General features: G+C 40.3%; 1 protein-coding gene across 1 annotated transcript in view; it reads left to right on the top strand.

The window, feature by feature from the left end:
* The window catches only part of LOC111874523, a gene marked incomplete at its 3' end in the record, with an annotated part of 59,132 nt that overhangs the window by 13,883 nt on the left and 27,901 nt on the right, over positions 1 to 17,348 (top strand). The window contains 3 exon segments of the mRNA XM_023870093.2: positions 2,773 to 2,966; positions 7,332 to 7,588; positions 15,890 to 16,177. Coding sequence (XP_023725861.2) covers positions 2,773 to 2,966; positions 7,332 to 7,588; positions 15,890 to 16,177 — 739 coding nt within the window.

Below are 17,348 nucleotides of genomic sequence, written 5' to 3'. Positions count from 1 at the left end.
CCCCCCTTCAACTTGATTTTCATCTTGGGGAAGAGAAAGAAGTCGCATGGAGCTAAGTCTGGCGAGTACGGTGGGTGGGGAACAACTGCCATCTTGTTTTTAGCCAAAAATTCCTGCACAATGTAAGCCGTATGTGGTCGTGCCTTGTCATGGTGGAGTACCCAGTCGTTCGTGCGCCACTTCTCTGGACGTTTTCTCCTCATGTCCTCCCTCAAACACCTTAGAACATCACGATAGAACTCTTTATTGAGTGTCTGACCAGGAGGGACGAACTCCTTATGAACAATCCTGTCAATATAAAAAAACAGATCAACATGGACTTAATTTTGCTCTTGACTTGTCGAGCTTTTTTTGGCCGAGGTGAAGAAGGGCTCTTCCATTGCGACGATTGCTGCTTGCTTTCAAGGTCATAGCCATAAACCCAACTTTCATCACCAGTGACAACCTTCGAAAGAAAGTTTGGATCCTCTTGAAGCTGTTGCTGAAGTTCCCTGCAGACTTCCAAGCGATGCTGCTTCTGTTCATTTTGCAGCAGTCGTGGCACAAACTTCGCTGCAATCCTCCTCATGTTCAGTTCCTCTGACAGAATTCGTTGACATGTACCATAACTTAGTCCCAAGGTGTTACAGAGGTCTTGGATGGTCAGTCTGCGATCTTGCAGAAGCTTGCTTCAACATTTGGTGCCTTTCTGCAGCGGTTTTCCCAAGTTTGAAACAAAACTTTATACAGACACGCTGCTCTCTCAGGTCAGCCATCGCAAAACGGCAAACTCACAGAAACACAACAATGGAAATACGTTCACCAACAATAAACCCAACCACTCAACTTGATGCTGCTTGCCACACTGATTCAAGAAGGATGTGTGAGGAGACACCTAGCGGTATTTCGATGTACTCATAACCATTCGCGCACAAAATTCAAATTTCGGAAACTTTTGGATTGCCCCACATATGTTTTTAGCCTTAACTATCCATTGAAACTAACTTTTATGTAAACAAATATGTTATATTTAAGCATTGCTATACTTACATGGCTTTCAACTTACACAGAAACCTTTTGAAGAACTTAACCATGTTAGCTGGTGATTTACTGTATCTGCCTACAAGAGTACATAGTGTCACAATCCAGAAGACCTCAATATGGACATGGAAGTTGCATGTGATATGCTTGCAATGTTGGTAAATTTTATTTCATTGGCAATATTTAAGACTTTGAGTCTGTGAAACTGATTACAAATATCGCCCAAGGTAACTGCATTGTTATTCATGAAATCATGGCAGGATATATCTTCATTTAAACTTTTGTGCAACTCAAAATACACTACTGTGAAAGCACGTTACATCATTTTAAGCATTTCTATGCCTATTTTGCCCAAGTGCACACAACTGTCTCATGCCTTTGTTCTACCCATAAATCTGTAATGGATTTTCCAATCACTGCTTCATTCTATAATCCTCTTGTGCCTTACATTGATGCTGGATTTGTCAAGAATTATCTCATTCTGTACTCCTACTGTACCTAGAAATTGGTGATGGTTTCGCCAACCTGCCTAGAAATCGGTGGTGGGTTTGCGAAGTACTGCTTCAGTCTTTACTCTGCTGTATATAGGTATTGTTGATTGGTTTGACAAGGACTACTACATGCTGTAATTCTGCTGTCTCCATAAATGGATGGTGAGCAATCACTGCTTCATTCTGTAGTCATACTCCGCCTGTGATTCGGTGATGGATTTAGTTAGTTTCAATACCTTGTGCGTTATTCATTGTTTAGGTTTTATACTAAGAGCTCAGTACACTGAAAACTGACTCTGTTTCCACCTTTAGATGAAAGGGGGACTGAACATAAAGGACCTATAGAAAAGAACTAGTCTCAATCATTGATCCTATTTTACCTGTTACTCTGTAATGGGTTTTCCACCCTCTGTTTCATTCTGTAATTCTTCTGTGCTGGTAAATCTGTGATGTATTTCTCAGCCACTACTACATTTTATAAGTCCAGCAGACAAACTGATAAAAATATGACAAGCATTAATAGCCAAGAAATGTATGGTGACAGGTTAAATGTATAAGAAAGCACTGACAAAATTCTGAAGAAAGGAGGTAAGTTCAGTTATATTCTGGTTTATGACTCATGTACTGAAAATGCTGGGTACAGTCATTAAAGGCTGATAAGTTTGGTATAAGCTTGCTCATCTGTGGGACTGACTCATATTCAGATGGGCTGGCTCATGAAGTTATTGTGGTTCTTGTGTGGAGAAATGTCCCTTTAATCAGATCCGCACATTTCTTTCTAAGAGATCTATAAGGATGCCCATGCATCATTTCACACCTGCACATGCATAGCAGACAGACACACAAATATACACCTTGCAAGTAGAAAATCCCCTTTTTATATTACATTTGTTCACATGAATTCAAGTGGATACCAGTTTCAAGATTCATGATTAAGGGAGATTTCCTTGTATGAAGCTAGCAGTGGAATTCAGTTTCTAGAGCTTAGAAGTATGGTAAAGTTGCAGATTGGCTAATCCTGGAATTCAGAATAAACTTAATTCATTAGAGAGAAAGGGAGAGGGAGAGAGAGATAGACAGACAGGCACTCACTCACACACTCACTCACTCACTGTCTCTTCCCTATGTAACAGTATTTATTCTCCATACAGAAGGTCCTAATTTGGTTTTTATGGGATACAGTAATGTTGAAATGTATGAAATTGAAGAATGAACACAGTTTCAAAATAAAGACAAATGGCTTATTGTGATTCATATGCAGAGAACCTGTAGGAAGACCTCTTTCACGTGATGATGCTGTCAGTCGTCCAGGTATATCCCCACGACTGCCAACATCAGCTCCTGCTCCTCCATTATCTACTGCTGCGATGAGCATTGATGATTCACATGGCTCAGAAGCAGCACTGGATCTACGCCATGGTGGCTCTAGGGAGTCCCCAGCACCTACGTCTGCAGGTAACTTTCAGCAGCCATAGTTAAGATTTTTAAATCAAGACTATTAGGGCTATATGTAGGCAAGATAAATAGCTCTTTCTGAAAATGCTTTGAACAAGTAGTTTCTTCTATATTTTTCCATTAGTTGTTGCATGTAGCTGTTTTTTTTTGCATTTTTTAAACCTACTTTCATTATTTTGAATAAATGGAAGTAGGCTTATGTGATCTCCATGCTGTGTGTATGTCTTTGTGTCTGTAAATCCCCCCCTCATTAACTTTTGAATGCCTGAAGCAATCTTTATGAAATTTGGTATGTATACCATAGCACCTCAGTCCATCTTATTAACAGTGTACTTCATAAATCCCTCTCATTGGTCTGTGTTTCTGTATGTGTATCCCTTCTTCCATTGCTAGGCAAAGGTTCAGTAAAATGTATCCCTTCTTTCATTTCTAGGCAATGGATTGGTAAACACATACCCATGGCAATGAATACACACACAAAAATAGACTAATAAATAGGACCCATGCATCTGTGGGTCTGTCTGTGTATCCCCCTATCATAGCCACGTAACAGCTCAGTAAAGACATTCCCATGGCAACGAAGAATTGTTGGAGGTGTCATTTTCTCTGCAGTCCATGTCAAATCAAAGGAAAGTAGGCAGTTAGTTCTTCCCAGAACTCCTTGTTTGGACGTATGTAGATCGTTTGTTGTGAAATACTGCCATCTGCTAGGGTACTGCAAAAAATTGCAGACTGAGAGGTAAGCCAGCAGCAAAGGTGCTGGGTGTGAGAATACTAAACTATATCAGTACCAGATGTAAAAATAAAATATAAAATTTTTGCAGTTTCCAACATGCATAAATAGTTATCAGACTAGCTTCTACAAGGTCCAGCTAGTAGCTATGCTTAGCATAGGTTTCCAACAAAACTCGTCTCCTACTGCTAGCATTCCATCCATGGGCAAAACAAAGAAAGTCCTCTCCAAGATGAAAGCTTTAACTATGGCTCTTTTTGAATAATTAGGCAGAATAGTGAAGGGAGAGAGATGGCCATAGCTAGGGAGTGGCTCAGTAAACATGCTCCTGTAGTGACAGATATGCACACGACAATGGAGGAACTGTTTCCTGTGTGGTCCCTGCTGAAGCTATATGTTGAGGACCATTGGGAAAAGTTAGTCAGCAAAATGTAAGATATGAGGCTTTCACGGCGGTGACTATGAAGAAAGCAGTCTTCTGGGATTTGGCACGGTCTCTTCGCTTGCGGATTTCTTATATTTTTCCTTCTGCCCTGAAGATGGAGGTGATACATTCCTCCGAAACATCGGTTAACACCACATATACACGGTGCCAAATCCCAGAAGACTGCTTTCTTCATAGTCAGCAAGAGTTTGCATGACTTTTACTGACTGACTGCTAAATGTCTGCTGGTATTTGCATGCACATTGATAATTGGTTTCAAGTCCAGCAGGACTCATGACCATATTTTAATGTCTGATGGCTCTGGAAGCCTTTGGAACTTGCACCTGACTTTGCATGACTCCCAGAGGTGAGTGAGAGTAAAATATGTTCGTAATTCCTTGAGACTCGGAACAAAGAATGACTATGCTGGCAAGAACCAGCAGCAGTTTACGTGACTGACTGACCAAGTTATTTAGTCATGAGCCAGATGTTGACAGTCGAAAGTTGGGGGCCGGAGTCGGCATTTGAGAGTCTTTAATTGCATTGTTAGGCTCTTCTACCAAGCAATGACTAGTGAAGACATAGCAGACTTCAAATACTTGGTGTTAGCAGTTTTGATTTGCAGAGTTTGTAGATTATTGGGAGAGTTATAATTATTTGTAGTTATGAGTCATAAGGCCAGTTATCAAACTGAACCCCCGTGTCTTGTCACTGGCATGTGAGTATGTTCAGGTGGCCCTGTTTGTATTTGAATCATTCCTAGTTCTTCAGTTAGCCAGGTCTCGCTGAGAATTTCAGGAGGCAGACTTTTTCCTCAGAATTGTCTATAGAAGTCAAACAATAAGCTTGAACTGAATTTCCCTCTTCTACAAAGGTGAAAGGCCAATCATAGTGGCCACGCAATCTAAGACATGAACTGTCTTAGCCCGCTCAAACGCAAGGGTTGTGGGTTTGAATCCCACTTGAGGGGTGGATGTCCGTGTGCATTTATTCTGTGTTTGTGTTCTGTATGTAGGTAGCGGCCTTGTGAAGGGCTGATCCCCTGTCCAAGGAGTCCTACCAACTGTGTGTTGGATTAAGAAACTGAAAAAACAGCAATGGTTCAAAGGGCTGTAGAGCTGTAGTGAGAGATGAAAAGAACAGTGAAGGAGTTCATTAGAACAATGGAATGTGACATTAGACACACTTCTTGAGATGTAAGTTCCAGATGACTTCTTGGGAAGGAATTACAGGGGTCAGGAAGTGTTGTTTGTCTGGTACCTTCAGATGTGGCCTTTATTGGCCTTTCTGGGGTGTCCCCACTGTTGCAAGAGCATAGAATCCATTTCAAAAAGGGGGGCACCCGTAAGGCAGATTCTGTTGAACTGGAATACTCGTAATATTGTAATTATGAGAGTGATGTTTGACAGAGGGTATCTACAGTGTGGGGGGGGGGCATGCAGTAGCATAGTTGGTTGAGGCACTGTGCTAGAAGCCTGAACATCGCGGGTTCGACTCTTATTGAGGTCATCAGGTTTGTCAATTAACGTAATTTTTCCAGCCACACTATGGCCCTGAGGTTGAGTCAGCCTCTAGCAGAAATGAGTACCAAGAATCTTCCTGGGTATAAAGGGTGGGTGACTGATGTGTAAGGCTGACAACCTCGCCACCATCTGTGAGCTAATTGTCCAGAAAATTTGGGAGCTTCGACATCTCACAACTCTTTGGGCCTCCATGTTCCTGTCACAGGAATAACTTTACCTTATTTACCTACAGCGTATTGGATGTAAATACATTATTTTCAAAAGAGTTTTTGCTCCGATAATTATTTAGCATATCAATCTTGAGATGCATGTAGGTATTCATATGAACTGCCTTTTATTGTTATCTGATCTTAAATGAAATTTAAATGTGTTGCAGGCTCTCTGATATAAAATTTTACGAAAATCTTTTCAGTGGTTCTTGGGATGTTGTATGTGCACTGACAGGCATACTGACATTACAAAGCTGATAGATATATTTTAACATCCTTTCAAAACAAATTTGCCACAGATGAATTTGGGAGGAATGAAAGTAGTGGTGAACATATGTCACCTGAGATAGGAACAGAGAAAACCCTTGAAATGTGTACAGGAATCCACTGCCAATTGCAGGTGTTAAATTCTTGAAAAACACCACTTTTGGTAAGACGTAGGACTTGTGAGAAGTTGAGGGTTAGGGATACCAAACTAACATTCTTCAGAGTCTAAGTTGCCTGTTTCTTCATATATCACAAAAATATTTGTATTTGGGATGATCTAGAAGCTATGAAACTGTTTCATATACCTTTAAAGCCATGGCTCTGGTAAATGCGGATGTCTTGATGTGGAAATTGCAGGTTTTATTTAGTGTATAAGAAAGCATTGCACACATATACTGAAATACTGTGGTTTAAAAACTGGATAGAGATTGAAAACTGCAGGTACTTGAAACTCATGGTTTTCTTAACCACGGTTAGTGAGGAATTGTTGTGTCCAAAATAATTTTCATGTAATTGTCCTTTGTCTGAATACAGAGATACGTAGTATTTCTGGAGCAGACTTCGTAGATTGCCAGATAAAATTAAAAAAGTTTGAATGGTAAATATATGCTTTATGTAAGACCTCAGAATTCTTTTATTTGGAAATGGAGACGGAGTCATACTTGGAAATGTCGTGTATAAATAATTTTATTTACCATCTCAGAATCTTTTTACTTAAGATGGAGACAGAACCAGCCCTGAAAATGTCTCATATACAAATATGTATGTTGTTTATCCAGACAGTAGGTAGCAGACAGAGACTACTCCCAAGAGAATAGTCAGCGATTGTCATAAACCTGAACCACATTCAGTGATTGACATTTAACATTATCCATTTCCTGCTTTTATTTAAAACAACATTTCAGAGACTGGACTCTGCCCACATCCTCAGGTAAAAAAGCCTACTCAGTTGGGTCCAGTTGATAGACCTAGGTCTGGAGTTAGGGACTAGCTATATCGATTGGCCCAACTGAATAGACTTTTTGCCTGAGGATGGAGACAGAGTCTAATCTGCGAGATGTTTTAAATAAAAATAGGATGATGAATAATACCCAGAAAATCAATCATTGTATTAATACATTATTGTCACAGACTTTTAGATCTTACTTACTGAACCACACTATTTGGATTCTTGTATGTTTTGTAATATTGACTTTTATATTTTTGCAGGTGGTTATGCGGCAAGTGGTAGTGGTAGCAGTGTGACAGGTGCAGATATTTTAGATCTGAGTATGCCAGACAAGAATTCAGCCACAGAAGTGTGCTATGTCTGTGGTGACGAATATAAACGGGGCTCACTAAGTCATATTGCAGCCAAGCCTCTTCCCTCCACTCAGTCTCTTTCGTCTTCTCCGCCACCTTTCTTTCCATCTCTTATGCTGCATCCACGGCCGGGGCGATCACGTCCCATGGATTCAGCTGGACGGGTTAGTTAACGCTTCTGTCACATAATGGTATAAGTAAATATAGTTTAAGTAGATAAACTGTTTTTATTCTTTAATTTGAAGAGATATCTTAGATTATTGTTCCACTTCAAATTATGCCTGTTTTTCAGTTGCTGTAGTTGATGACTTACACACCTAAAACATTTGTATTTAGAAATGATCCCTTTTACCTCACTGCCATTTGTTAACCGATTGTCTGGAAAATGTGGGAGCCTCAATGTCTCATAACCCAGTGGCCCTCCATGGCCTGCGACCTTTTGCTGAACCCTTTTACTTTTTGTGTAGGCCCATGCAGCCATGTGTATATAACTTGGCAGCAGTGTGAGTGATCATCTGTTTTCATCGTTTCATCGTTAAGTTTAAATTGTTTGAATATGCAGACAGAAAATTGAGCCGAGCATCAGGAAAAGTATTTGATGCCCATGAGAAAGTGTGAGAGGTTATAGACACTGGAATCGCCATGTCTGGCTAGTCCTGTTTAGGTCTGAAAAGGAAATTCTCCCTGAGGCGGAAGCTGCTTAATTAACCATCTCCATGGACTTTTAAACAAATAATGTCTTGCAATAAAGCTGTTAGCTTAAAGCTCGTCTTATCATGGGTAGTGCATAAATTCTGAAGATGGAGTTTGAAAATATTGAAGAAGGTGATAATAAGGCCGGTGTATGCAGTCATGTTTTTCATATGACATGTTTTATTTAGTTCACATGATGTTTGATTTCAGGATTATTTTAAAGTAACAAGTTAAAATTAAGTGATACAAACTACTGTAGAGAGGAATATTTGCAGTAGCTATATTTGAAATTTTGTTTGTTGATACACTATTATGCTACACTGAAAATTTAACTGTGTAGTAAATCTTACAGATTTTACTTAGTTATATGAATACCATATTTGCAAGACTGCTAAAATTGTTTACCCATTTTGTTTTTTAAAAATGATTCTCTTCCAGCAGAAGCCCATTTATTTCTTGGTTATTTAATTACACTGTTTTGGTATTGAGACTATGTAGTGTCGGATGGTAGGTTGATAGATGAACGATGAATTGGAAAGGACTTGAAAGTAAACAGTCATGGCCTAATTGAGGTGCTACCCCAGTATTTGCCTGGAGGGACTTAGGAAAACCATGAAAGACCTCAATTAGGATAGCTGGTGTCCCAGGAAAGATTCAGACTGAGCACCACCAAAATGTAACCAATTCATAATAATGCAGTGAGAGGTTAATAGAGTGAATTAACAAAAATGTCAGATTTACAAAATGTTTTTCAAGTAAGCCTGTTTGCTTTGTAAATATATGTTAAGGGCTTTGTAGAAACATCAGTTTAAGGTGACACAGGAATTATCAGTGGGCATAATTAGCTTAATTATGCTTAGGGTTTCCTTTTTTTTTTTTCTGTGGTGCTACAGCCCCTATTTGGACCTAGGCCTACCTCCATGAAACTCTCCGTTTCACTTCGGTTTACTAGATCTTACACATTCGGTAGGACTCCTTGGGCGAGTGATCAGCTCGTCGCAAGGCCTCTACCTGTAAACAAACACAGAAAAACGCACACAAACATCCATGCCCTGAGTGGGATTCGAACCCACGATTCTGGCTTCCGAGCGAGCGAAGACAGTGCATGCCTTAGACCGCTCAGCTACCGTGACCGGCTATGCTTAGGATTATTCAGGGTTATTCAAAAAGAATGAACCGATTTCATGACACATTGCTCCAGTTCTCAAGCATTGTCATGGAATGAGTCAGTGACCATTTGAAAGAGGAGTTATCTAAGTTGTGAAGGGCTGCCACAGGGGCGCTGAAGTCGCATCGTTCTTCCGGCAACGTTCAGTTGTTCGTTTACCCTCGGAATGGTGAGTCCTCAGCAAAAGGCGTTCTGCGTTCTCGAGTTCACGAAAACAGATTCGGTTGTCACGGTGCAGCGTGCTTTTCGAAGGTGATTCGGCATTAATCCACCCTCTCCTAAGAACATTTGACGGTGGTTTCGACAGTTTCAAGAGAGTGGGTGTCTGTGTAAAGGAAAAAGTCCAGGACGACGATGAGTCTTGGAGGAACAAGTGGCGAGAATCCGTGCTGCGTTTGAGAGGAGTCCGCGGAAGTCAACAAATCAAGCTAGCTGTGAGCTTGCGATCCCTCAATGCACTGTCTGGCGTGTGCTAACAGTACGTCTACATTTGAAACCATACAGACTGCAGCTCGTTCAGGCACTTACCAATGATGACAAAAGGAAGCGGGTGGAATTTTGCGATTCGATGCTGGAGATGATGGAAGACGAAACCTTCATTTCACGTTTAATTTTTAGTGATGAAGCGACTTTTTACTTGAGCGGCACAGTCAATCATCACAATGTGCATATTTGGGGAACAGAGCACCCACATGAAACAGTTCAGCATGAAAGAGATTCCCCTAAGGTGAACGTTTTATGGTTTATGGTCCCTTTTTCTTTGAAGGAAACACCGTTACAGGACAAACCTGTCTCGATATGCTCCAAAACTGGCTCTTCACTTCACTGCAAGCAGATTCGCATGACTTCATTTTTCAAGAAGACCGAGCACCGCCCCATTGGCACCTGATGGTCTGAGCTTTTTTAAATGAAAAAGTGCTGCAGCGATGGATTGGTCGGAAGGGGTCCCAAGACCTTGCTCTTTGTGCTTGGCCTGCAAGATCCCCAGACCTCACCGTGTGTGATTTCTTCTTGTGGGGATATATAAACGATCACGTTTATGTTCCACCACTACCCACTAACCTCAGTGACCTTAAACATTGAATAACAACAGCGATTAACTCAGTGCATCGTGATATGCTGATATGCACCTGGGAGGAATTCTCTTATCGCATTGATGTTGCCTGTTCTGCAGGTGATGGCCACATTGAACACTTGTAAGGCAGGAAATAAAAGTTGATTGTGAGTAGAATACTTGTGACTTGGCTGGAGTTTTGTATTACTTTCCTTTAATAAAATATTGCTTAATAAAATCGGTTCATTCTTTTTTAATAACCCTGTATAATGAACAGGAAATGGAGGTGTTCTCCACCCCTCCTTAATGTCAGCACTAGATGGAGGTGGGTTGTACCCAAGGGAAGAGGTCCTGATATCTATTGGATAGGAGGCTTTCTGCGCCACATATCCTGTCTGTATGTGGTGGATAATAAAAATTGCTTGCTCTTGCCAGGAATCAAAGCCCAGTCTTTCAGCCCATAGCTGAGTTACTGTATTCTAGGATTTTGCTGCATTTTAACCGTTTTAGTCTCTAAATATGACTTTATTTACAAAAGAGGACTAATTTGTAACCATTTTATGATTTCCAGAGCAGTACAGTACAATGAGTAAACTAAATGTTGAGTTCATATTGTGGTCATCTGGGTTCAGTAGATTTTGTTATGTATATGGCAGTACTCTTGTATGACCTGAGCACTGGTAGTTTGCGTGCTGACGTACATGTGCTTATGATGATGGTGAAACATCAAGACTCCTCCGCCTCTTTTAGATTGTTAGAGTGTGCTTAAGCAAATTGTTGCTATCTTTCAGCACCTGTAGTTTGTGACTGACGTGCTTGTGCCATTATTTATTTTCAGATTTTGTTCATTTCATTTTTTCTGTAAAATCTTTGAAACCTGGATTTGAACTCTTTCATCAAAACCCGAGCTTCAGTTTATATAATTTTCTGCATTTCAAGAATCAGATGTAGCTCTCATTTCTAGTTGCACACTGCTTCTTTAAACATGGAAATTATGTCCAGATAAGTGAAATGCATAAGGTTTCTTTTGAACTTGTTAAAAAGATTTCAGCTCATTGTTTCTGAAAAGGCAACAGTTATTTTACATGAAGAAAGCAGTCTGCTTGTACCGGTTCTCACGGTCTCTTCACTTGCGGATTTTCTTATTTTTTCTTCTACCCTGAAGATGGAGGCGATACGTTCTGTGGGCCAGAAGATTAGTATGAATGGGTACTCTGTTGAATATTCCTGTAGTGGGCCTTACAGTTTTCTAGCAAAACTTGCAGTAGTAGTTGTTTTTCATCAGGGATGGTTACTTCCTTTGTCAATATCACAGTATTATAGTAATTTGTGCTGTAGTGTTGCATATCCTCAGATGGAGCTTGGCCTACATAATCTAAGTGATCACCATTGCCGTCCCCATCATGCATTGAATTGAAGCAACATAAGCTGTGGTTTGACTAAGGATGTTCAAAACTATTAGATCAAAGGAAACTAACCAAATTGCAATGGTTACAGGATCTGAGCTAAATAAATGGGGATAACATGGATAAGCTAGCAGAAATTTTAGGAACAGGAGGAGAGAATATCTGGAAGATAAGATTAATGGAGTTGTAAGACACAGCGAGAACAAGACTGTTAGAGAGTTATATAGAGTAGTAAATGAATTTAAAAAGGGTAACCAACCTAGAACTAAGTAAAGGATGATAATTGGAATCTGCTTGCAGATTCCTACAATATTTTGAATAAATAGAAGAATTATTGAATGTTCCTATAGGGTTAATAATGTTAGGCAGATGGGAATACATACAGCTGAGTCATTAGAATCTAATCCCAGTCCTTTTGAGCTTGAAATTGCTACTGCATAGTTGAAAAAATATAAATCATGAGGTAGTGATCAAATTCCAGCAGAACTTATTCAAGCAGGAGGTGAAACGTTACATTCTGAGATATGAAAACTTGCTAGTATTATTTGGAATAATGAAGAGTTGCCTGAGGAGTGGATGGAGTCTACTATTGTACCAATTTACAAGAAGGGAATTAAGACTGACTGTAGTAATTATCAAGACATATTGCTGTTTTTAACTTCATACAGAATTTTATCCAATATCCTCCTGACATGGGGCTTACTGCTACTATGTTGTCTTGTGACAGCTTTGAAAATTTCATGGTGGCTGCTTGTGCACTTAAAGAAAAGACTATGATTCATTTAGGAGGAAGTATTATACAGAATTCGCATTGAGTTTGGGGTACCCATAAAATTGGTTAGGCTTATTAAAATGTGTTTAAATATAATGTGTAGTAAAGTCTGTACAGGTAAACTTCTGTCTTATACGTTTCCTATTCAGAATGGCCTGAAACAAGGAGATGCTTTATCCCTTGCTTTAGAATATGGTGTTAGGAAGGTCCAGGAAAACCAAGTGGGACTAAAATTAAATGGGATACATCAGGTTTTGGTGTATGCTGATGATGTAACATAGATACTGTGGCATGTAGATCTGTTACAAGGGAATGACTGTGAAATAAGCAGCTATGCAACAGCCGTTGCTAAGTAATGACTTTGTAGACAACGGCTGTTGCTAAGTAATGGCTGCAACAAATTCGTAACATGCCACAGTGGAGCAACATGAAAGTGGTGTTCTCTACACGGTCCGTGCAATAGCTGTGTGATGCAACAATATAACTGTTGGGAGAGGTGTTTTGTGTGATTTGTCCCAAAACTATATAATGAGGAGCAGCTATAATTATTAAAGAGTCTGCAAAAGGAAGAATTTTTGATAACATGTTATATGTGTGAAATATACACTTGATGAAAAGTCAAGTGTATTCATAAGAGACAAACCCATCTTCTTGTCGGAGAGGATGTTGCCTATTGACTATTACCGCAAGAGTTAATTTGGAAAAAATCTCTGGTCGTGTGTCTCAAGGGGCCTGACGCCAAGACGAACTGATTGGCGTAAACCGCCAGTAGTAAATTAACTCTCTCTAACTCTCTTATTAGAGTGTCTTGATACTGTAATGAGAAGAGTAGGAGGTTGATGTGAGATGGCCACCAGCATGGGAGGTAGTCAGTTGGAGCAGTGAGTTAGTTGTGAGACAGTTGCTGGCCAGTAAGGACGTGAACATGGAATCTGAGGAAGTTATGGCATTGGAAGCTGTTACCACGCAACAACCAGTGAAGATACAGCAGACTGAGAGGACTTTGTACGTGCTGTAGTGAAATGTAGAGTATGTGAATTAATGTTAACGCTATAGTTAATTTTAGTTACATTCTGTAAGAGTTCAGTCAATCCAATTACCGATCCAAATCCCATCTGTAGTCACTCAGTCTCGTGACAGTACCATAAAGAAAAGCACAGAAGCTCTGATTGACACTAGTAAGGTGGTGACCTAGAAGTAAACACAGAGAAAACAAAGTATAAGTCGCTGTCTTGTCACCAGACTGCAGAGCAAAATCGTGACACAGAGAGAGTTAATAGATCCTTTGGAAGTGTGGCGTACAAGTTAATGTTTCATGTGCTGGATCAAGAGCACTGAAAAATGGCATATGTTAACATATTTGCGTTAGTTCAGGGATAAGAATAGAATATTTTGTGTATAGTTTTGCACAATTATTTTTAGAGCAAAATAGACAAAAGTGTCATAGCTGAGGTGGTTAGTTGGTGGCTTTTCACTGTGGTGCCTTGGGTTCAGTCTCACATGACTGAAGTGAAATTCATGGTTGACAGAGTTTTTTTTTTCCTGAGGCCCTGCAGATTCACTTGCTAATCATCATTCAGCCATTGGTGCAGTAATCCTGATGAGGCAGCACATTATCACATCCATGGTCTTCAGTTTGGGGTCTTCACTTATGACCCATCACTTAACTGGTTGCAGGATAAGGAACTTGAATTTTTTTTAGTGTAAGAAAGTAATCTTGTTTCATTGTCTTTACTATTTCACATGACTTTCAGGTTCTGTGGTTTGAAAACGAATCACCTATCAGAGTTTTGAATTGGATAAATCCTGTTTTCATGTGATATTGGTCAAATATACATTTTAATTCCTGCTCAGAATCATCACTTTAACACATTGCGGACCGGTTGTTTAAATATTTAAATCACCCTGGGGACCGGGGTTTTTAAGCCTAGCACCCTAACTTGTGCACTGTTCACTTTAAAAATTAATATAAAATCTCCTAATTAATTTTATGAACTAAAATTTTTGGAGAACACTTACCAGAGCTCCTAGAAGTTCTTGCGCATGTGATATCTCTGGAAACAGTCCCCTTTGTGAAGAGGCATCATGCAGAAGTTGCAGATGTACGCAGTCCTACTCTTCTTGTGGACTGCGCGCACACAGCACTGCCTAGAAGGGTATTTCTTCTTGTAATGTTCACTCTTCACAATTCTCACGAGGGTATGTTTCCGCATATCACCCGAGAGTCGTCCATGGGGGTCCACATGAGGCCTCTGGTGGTTGCGAACAGATGGCCCCGGCTGCACTACGTCTGTGTCTGATGCAGGTACTGCCACCACCCGAGAGTCGTCCGATGGCATCCGCTTCACCCCCGGATCACCAGTAAACCTACCCAAAGTGGGGGCTTTCTCCACTTTACCCCATGTGGCTGTCCCGGTACTTGCACTTTCATCGGAGCTCTCACTTTCACTGGACACAGGGCCCCTGTCACAGTCACTTTCACTGAGGCTGGCCTTGCTATCAGAAGACGAAGCAGTTGGCAAATCTGATAGCTCATCGGAGAACAAATCTAATATTTCTTGTTCTCCGAGAGAACGCTTCGCCTGCAACTGCTTTCGTCTCTGATCCATGTTGCACTGCTAACTTCCTGGTTCATACGTGGAAGCTTGGACTTGAACAAAGGCTTTTTTCTTTAGGGTGTGACAGGAAATGAGCGTGATCATGTTATTGGCTAAGCTAGCAAACATTCCTGAGGTCAGCTACGCAGTAGTTATGATGCAACGTGGCCACACAGCGAGATATAGCCGGTTGCAACATGACGCGTCAGAAAAGTGCCAATTGGCCCACCTGGTCCGCAACGCTATAGAAATGTAGAGGGCCAATTGGCCCCTCCGGTCCTGAATGTGTTAATAAGTCGTCATCCTTGCAACATTATTGGAGGTCACCTGTGCTATTTAGACTCTTAATATTCCAAGCACTAATACTCATACTCTTTGAAGGTTATGCCAAAAAATTAATGATATATTGAAGCCTTTTATAATTGTGGGTTGTAGGGAAAGTGTTTTACTATGAAGGGTTTCAACCCAGTTTAAGCATGTCAACATGACTATTCCTGGAGACCATCTCCTCCATCTGCATCCCACACGTGACTGTGCCATGTACATCAAGTGCCAGGAGCTAGATAAGAAAAATAATATGAAATTAGAGTATTCTTTAAGTTTCTGCAGATCAGTTTCTGTTGAAGTTGGAAATGTTGACTTGGTAGTATGATTGTTCCATTTATGCTTATAATGAGCTATTTTAGTAATTATACTCTTTTTATATTGTCCAGAAAGTTGAATTACTCTTGCATTGAGGTTCAGAAAGTTACTGTTATATATTTTATTATTGCAGGTTCAGGCATGCAAAGCATGTCAGCGTCATCTGTTACAACAGTGGCATGTATATGCAGCACAGGGAGTTCCTCATTCAGAACGTAATTATGCTTTAAGAAAGAGGCCAGCTCCTGCCCTTGATACCACAACATTCATTTGCTACACGTGTGCTCTCGAGTATCCTTCATCTTCAATTCGGTTGCTCTACTGCTGCCCAAATTCAGAAAAGGAACCTTATTTCCCAAACATTGGCACACTGCAGCGCCCACCAGGGGCTCTTCCTATCTCCCCCCAAGGAGTAGTCCAGGTATATTTCAGTTTATTTCATACATTGGTAAAATAGTTTAATTTCAGTTGTACTTAACTTATTAGACGCTTTCTGTGGAATGGGTGAAAATTGTGTATGAAGTTTCCTGGAAGATTTTAAAGGAAGATACCACTTGAAGAAACTAAGTCATTGGTGATATAATAATATGAAAGTTTATTTCAGAAATATGTTTTGGGGGAATGGACTGGTTGGGCTGGTTTCAGCTGATTCAGGACAGTGTTATGCAGTAGGCTTGTGTGAATGTAGTAAAGAAGCTCTGGGTTTAATTCATGTTTCTAGCGCTAAACCATACCTTAACACTTCGTGGACTGGTGATTTAAATATTTAAATCACCCTGGGGACCGACGTTTTTAAACCTTCTACCCTAGTTAGTTAGTTAGTTAGTTAGTTATTGGAGAGGGTGGGTTTCCCCATGCACTTAGACCATTATTGGTCCATTGTGTTTCCCTCTGTGATATACCTACTACCCTAACTTGTGCACTGTTCACTTTAAAAATTAATATAAAATCTCCTAATTAATTTTATGAACTAAAATTTTTGGAGAAGACTTACCAGAGCTCCTAGAAGTGCTTCAGAGTGTGATATTTCTGGAAACATTCCCCTCTGCCAAAAATGGGAATTTCTAAAAATGGATCAGTGTACCAATAGTCTTTCAAATTATCCCTCTTTGTAAACCCCATTAGAATGATTATTGTGAAAAATTTTTTCATTTCTGCTGAAGTGACATCCACCCACTTCAACACCTTATAGGTACTGTCGTACGCCTCACGGTGTTGGAGATAGTATCTGTTGGTCTCCTAACACAACATGTCAAAGAAATTATCTCCAAAAAACAGTTCAGCTACTTCAGACACTTGCGTAGGGTCCGATGGCATTTGTCTCACCCCTGGATCACCAGTAAACTTTGCCAAAGTGGGTGTTTTGTCCACTTTACCCCACCTGGCTGTCCCCGCAATGCTAGCACTCGCACTTTCATTGGAGCTCTCACTGTCACTTTCACTTTCTCTTCTGGTCACAATATTTTGGGGGCCCCTGTCACTGCCACTGACACTACCCTTGCTATCAGAAGACGAAGCAGTTGGCAAGTCAGATAACTCATCGGAGATCAAATCACAGATTTCTTCTTCTCCGAGAGCTCGCCTTCAACTGC

This window comes from Cryptotermes secundus, unplaced genomic scaffold, assembly GCF_002891405.2.
Source record: "Cryptotermes secundus unplaced genomic scaffold, Csec_1.0 scaffold735, whole genome shotgun sequence".
NCBI lineage: Eukaryota > Metazoa > Arthropoda > Insecta > Blattodea > Kalotermitidae > Cryptotermes > Cryptotermes secundus.
Note: the sequence above shows the minus strand (reverse complement) of the source record. Positions and strands in the feature narration are given on the sequence as shown.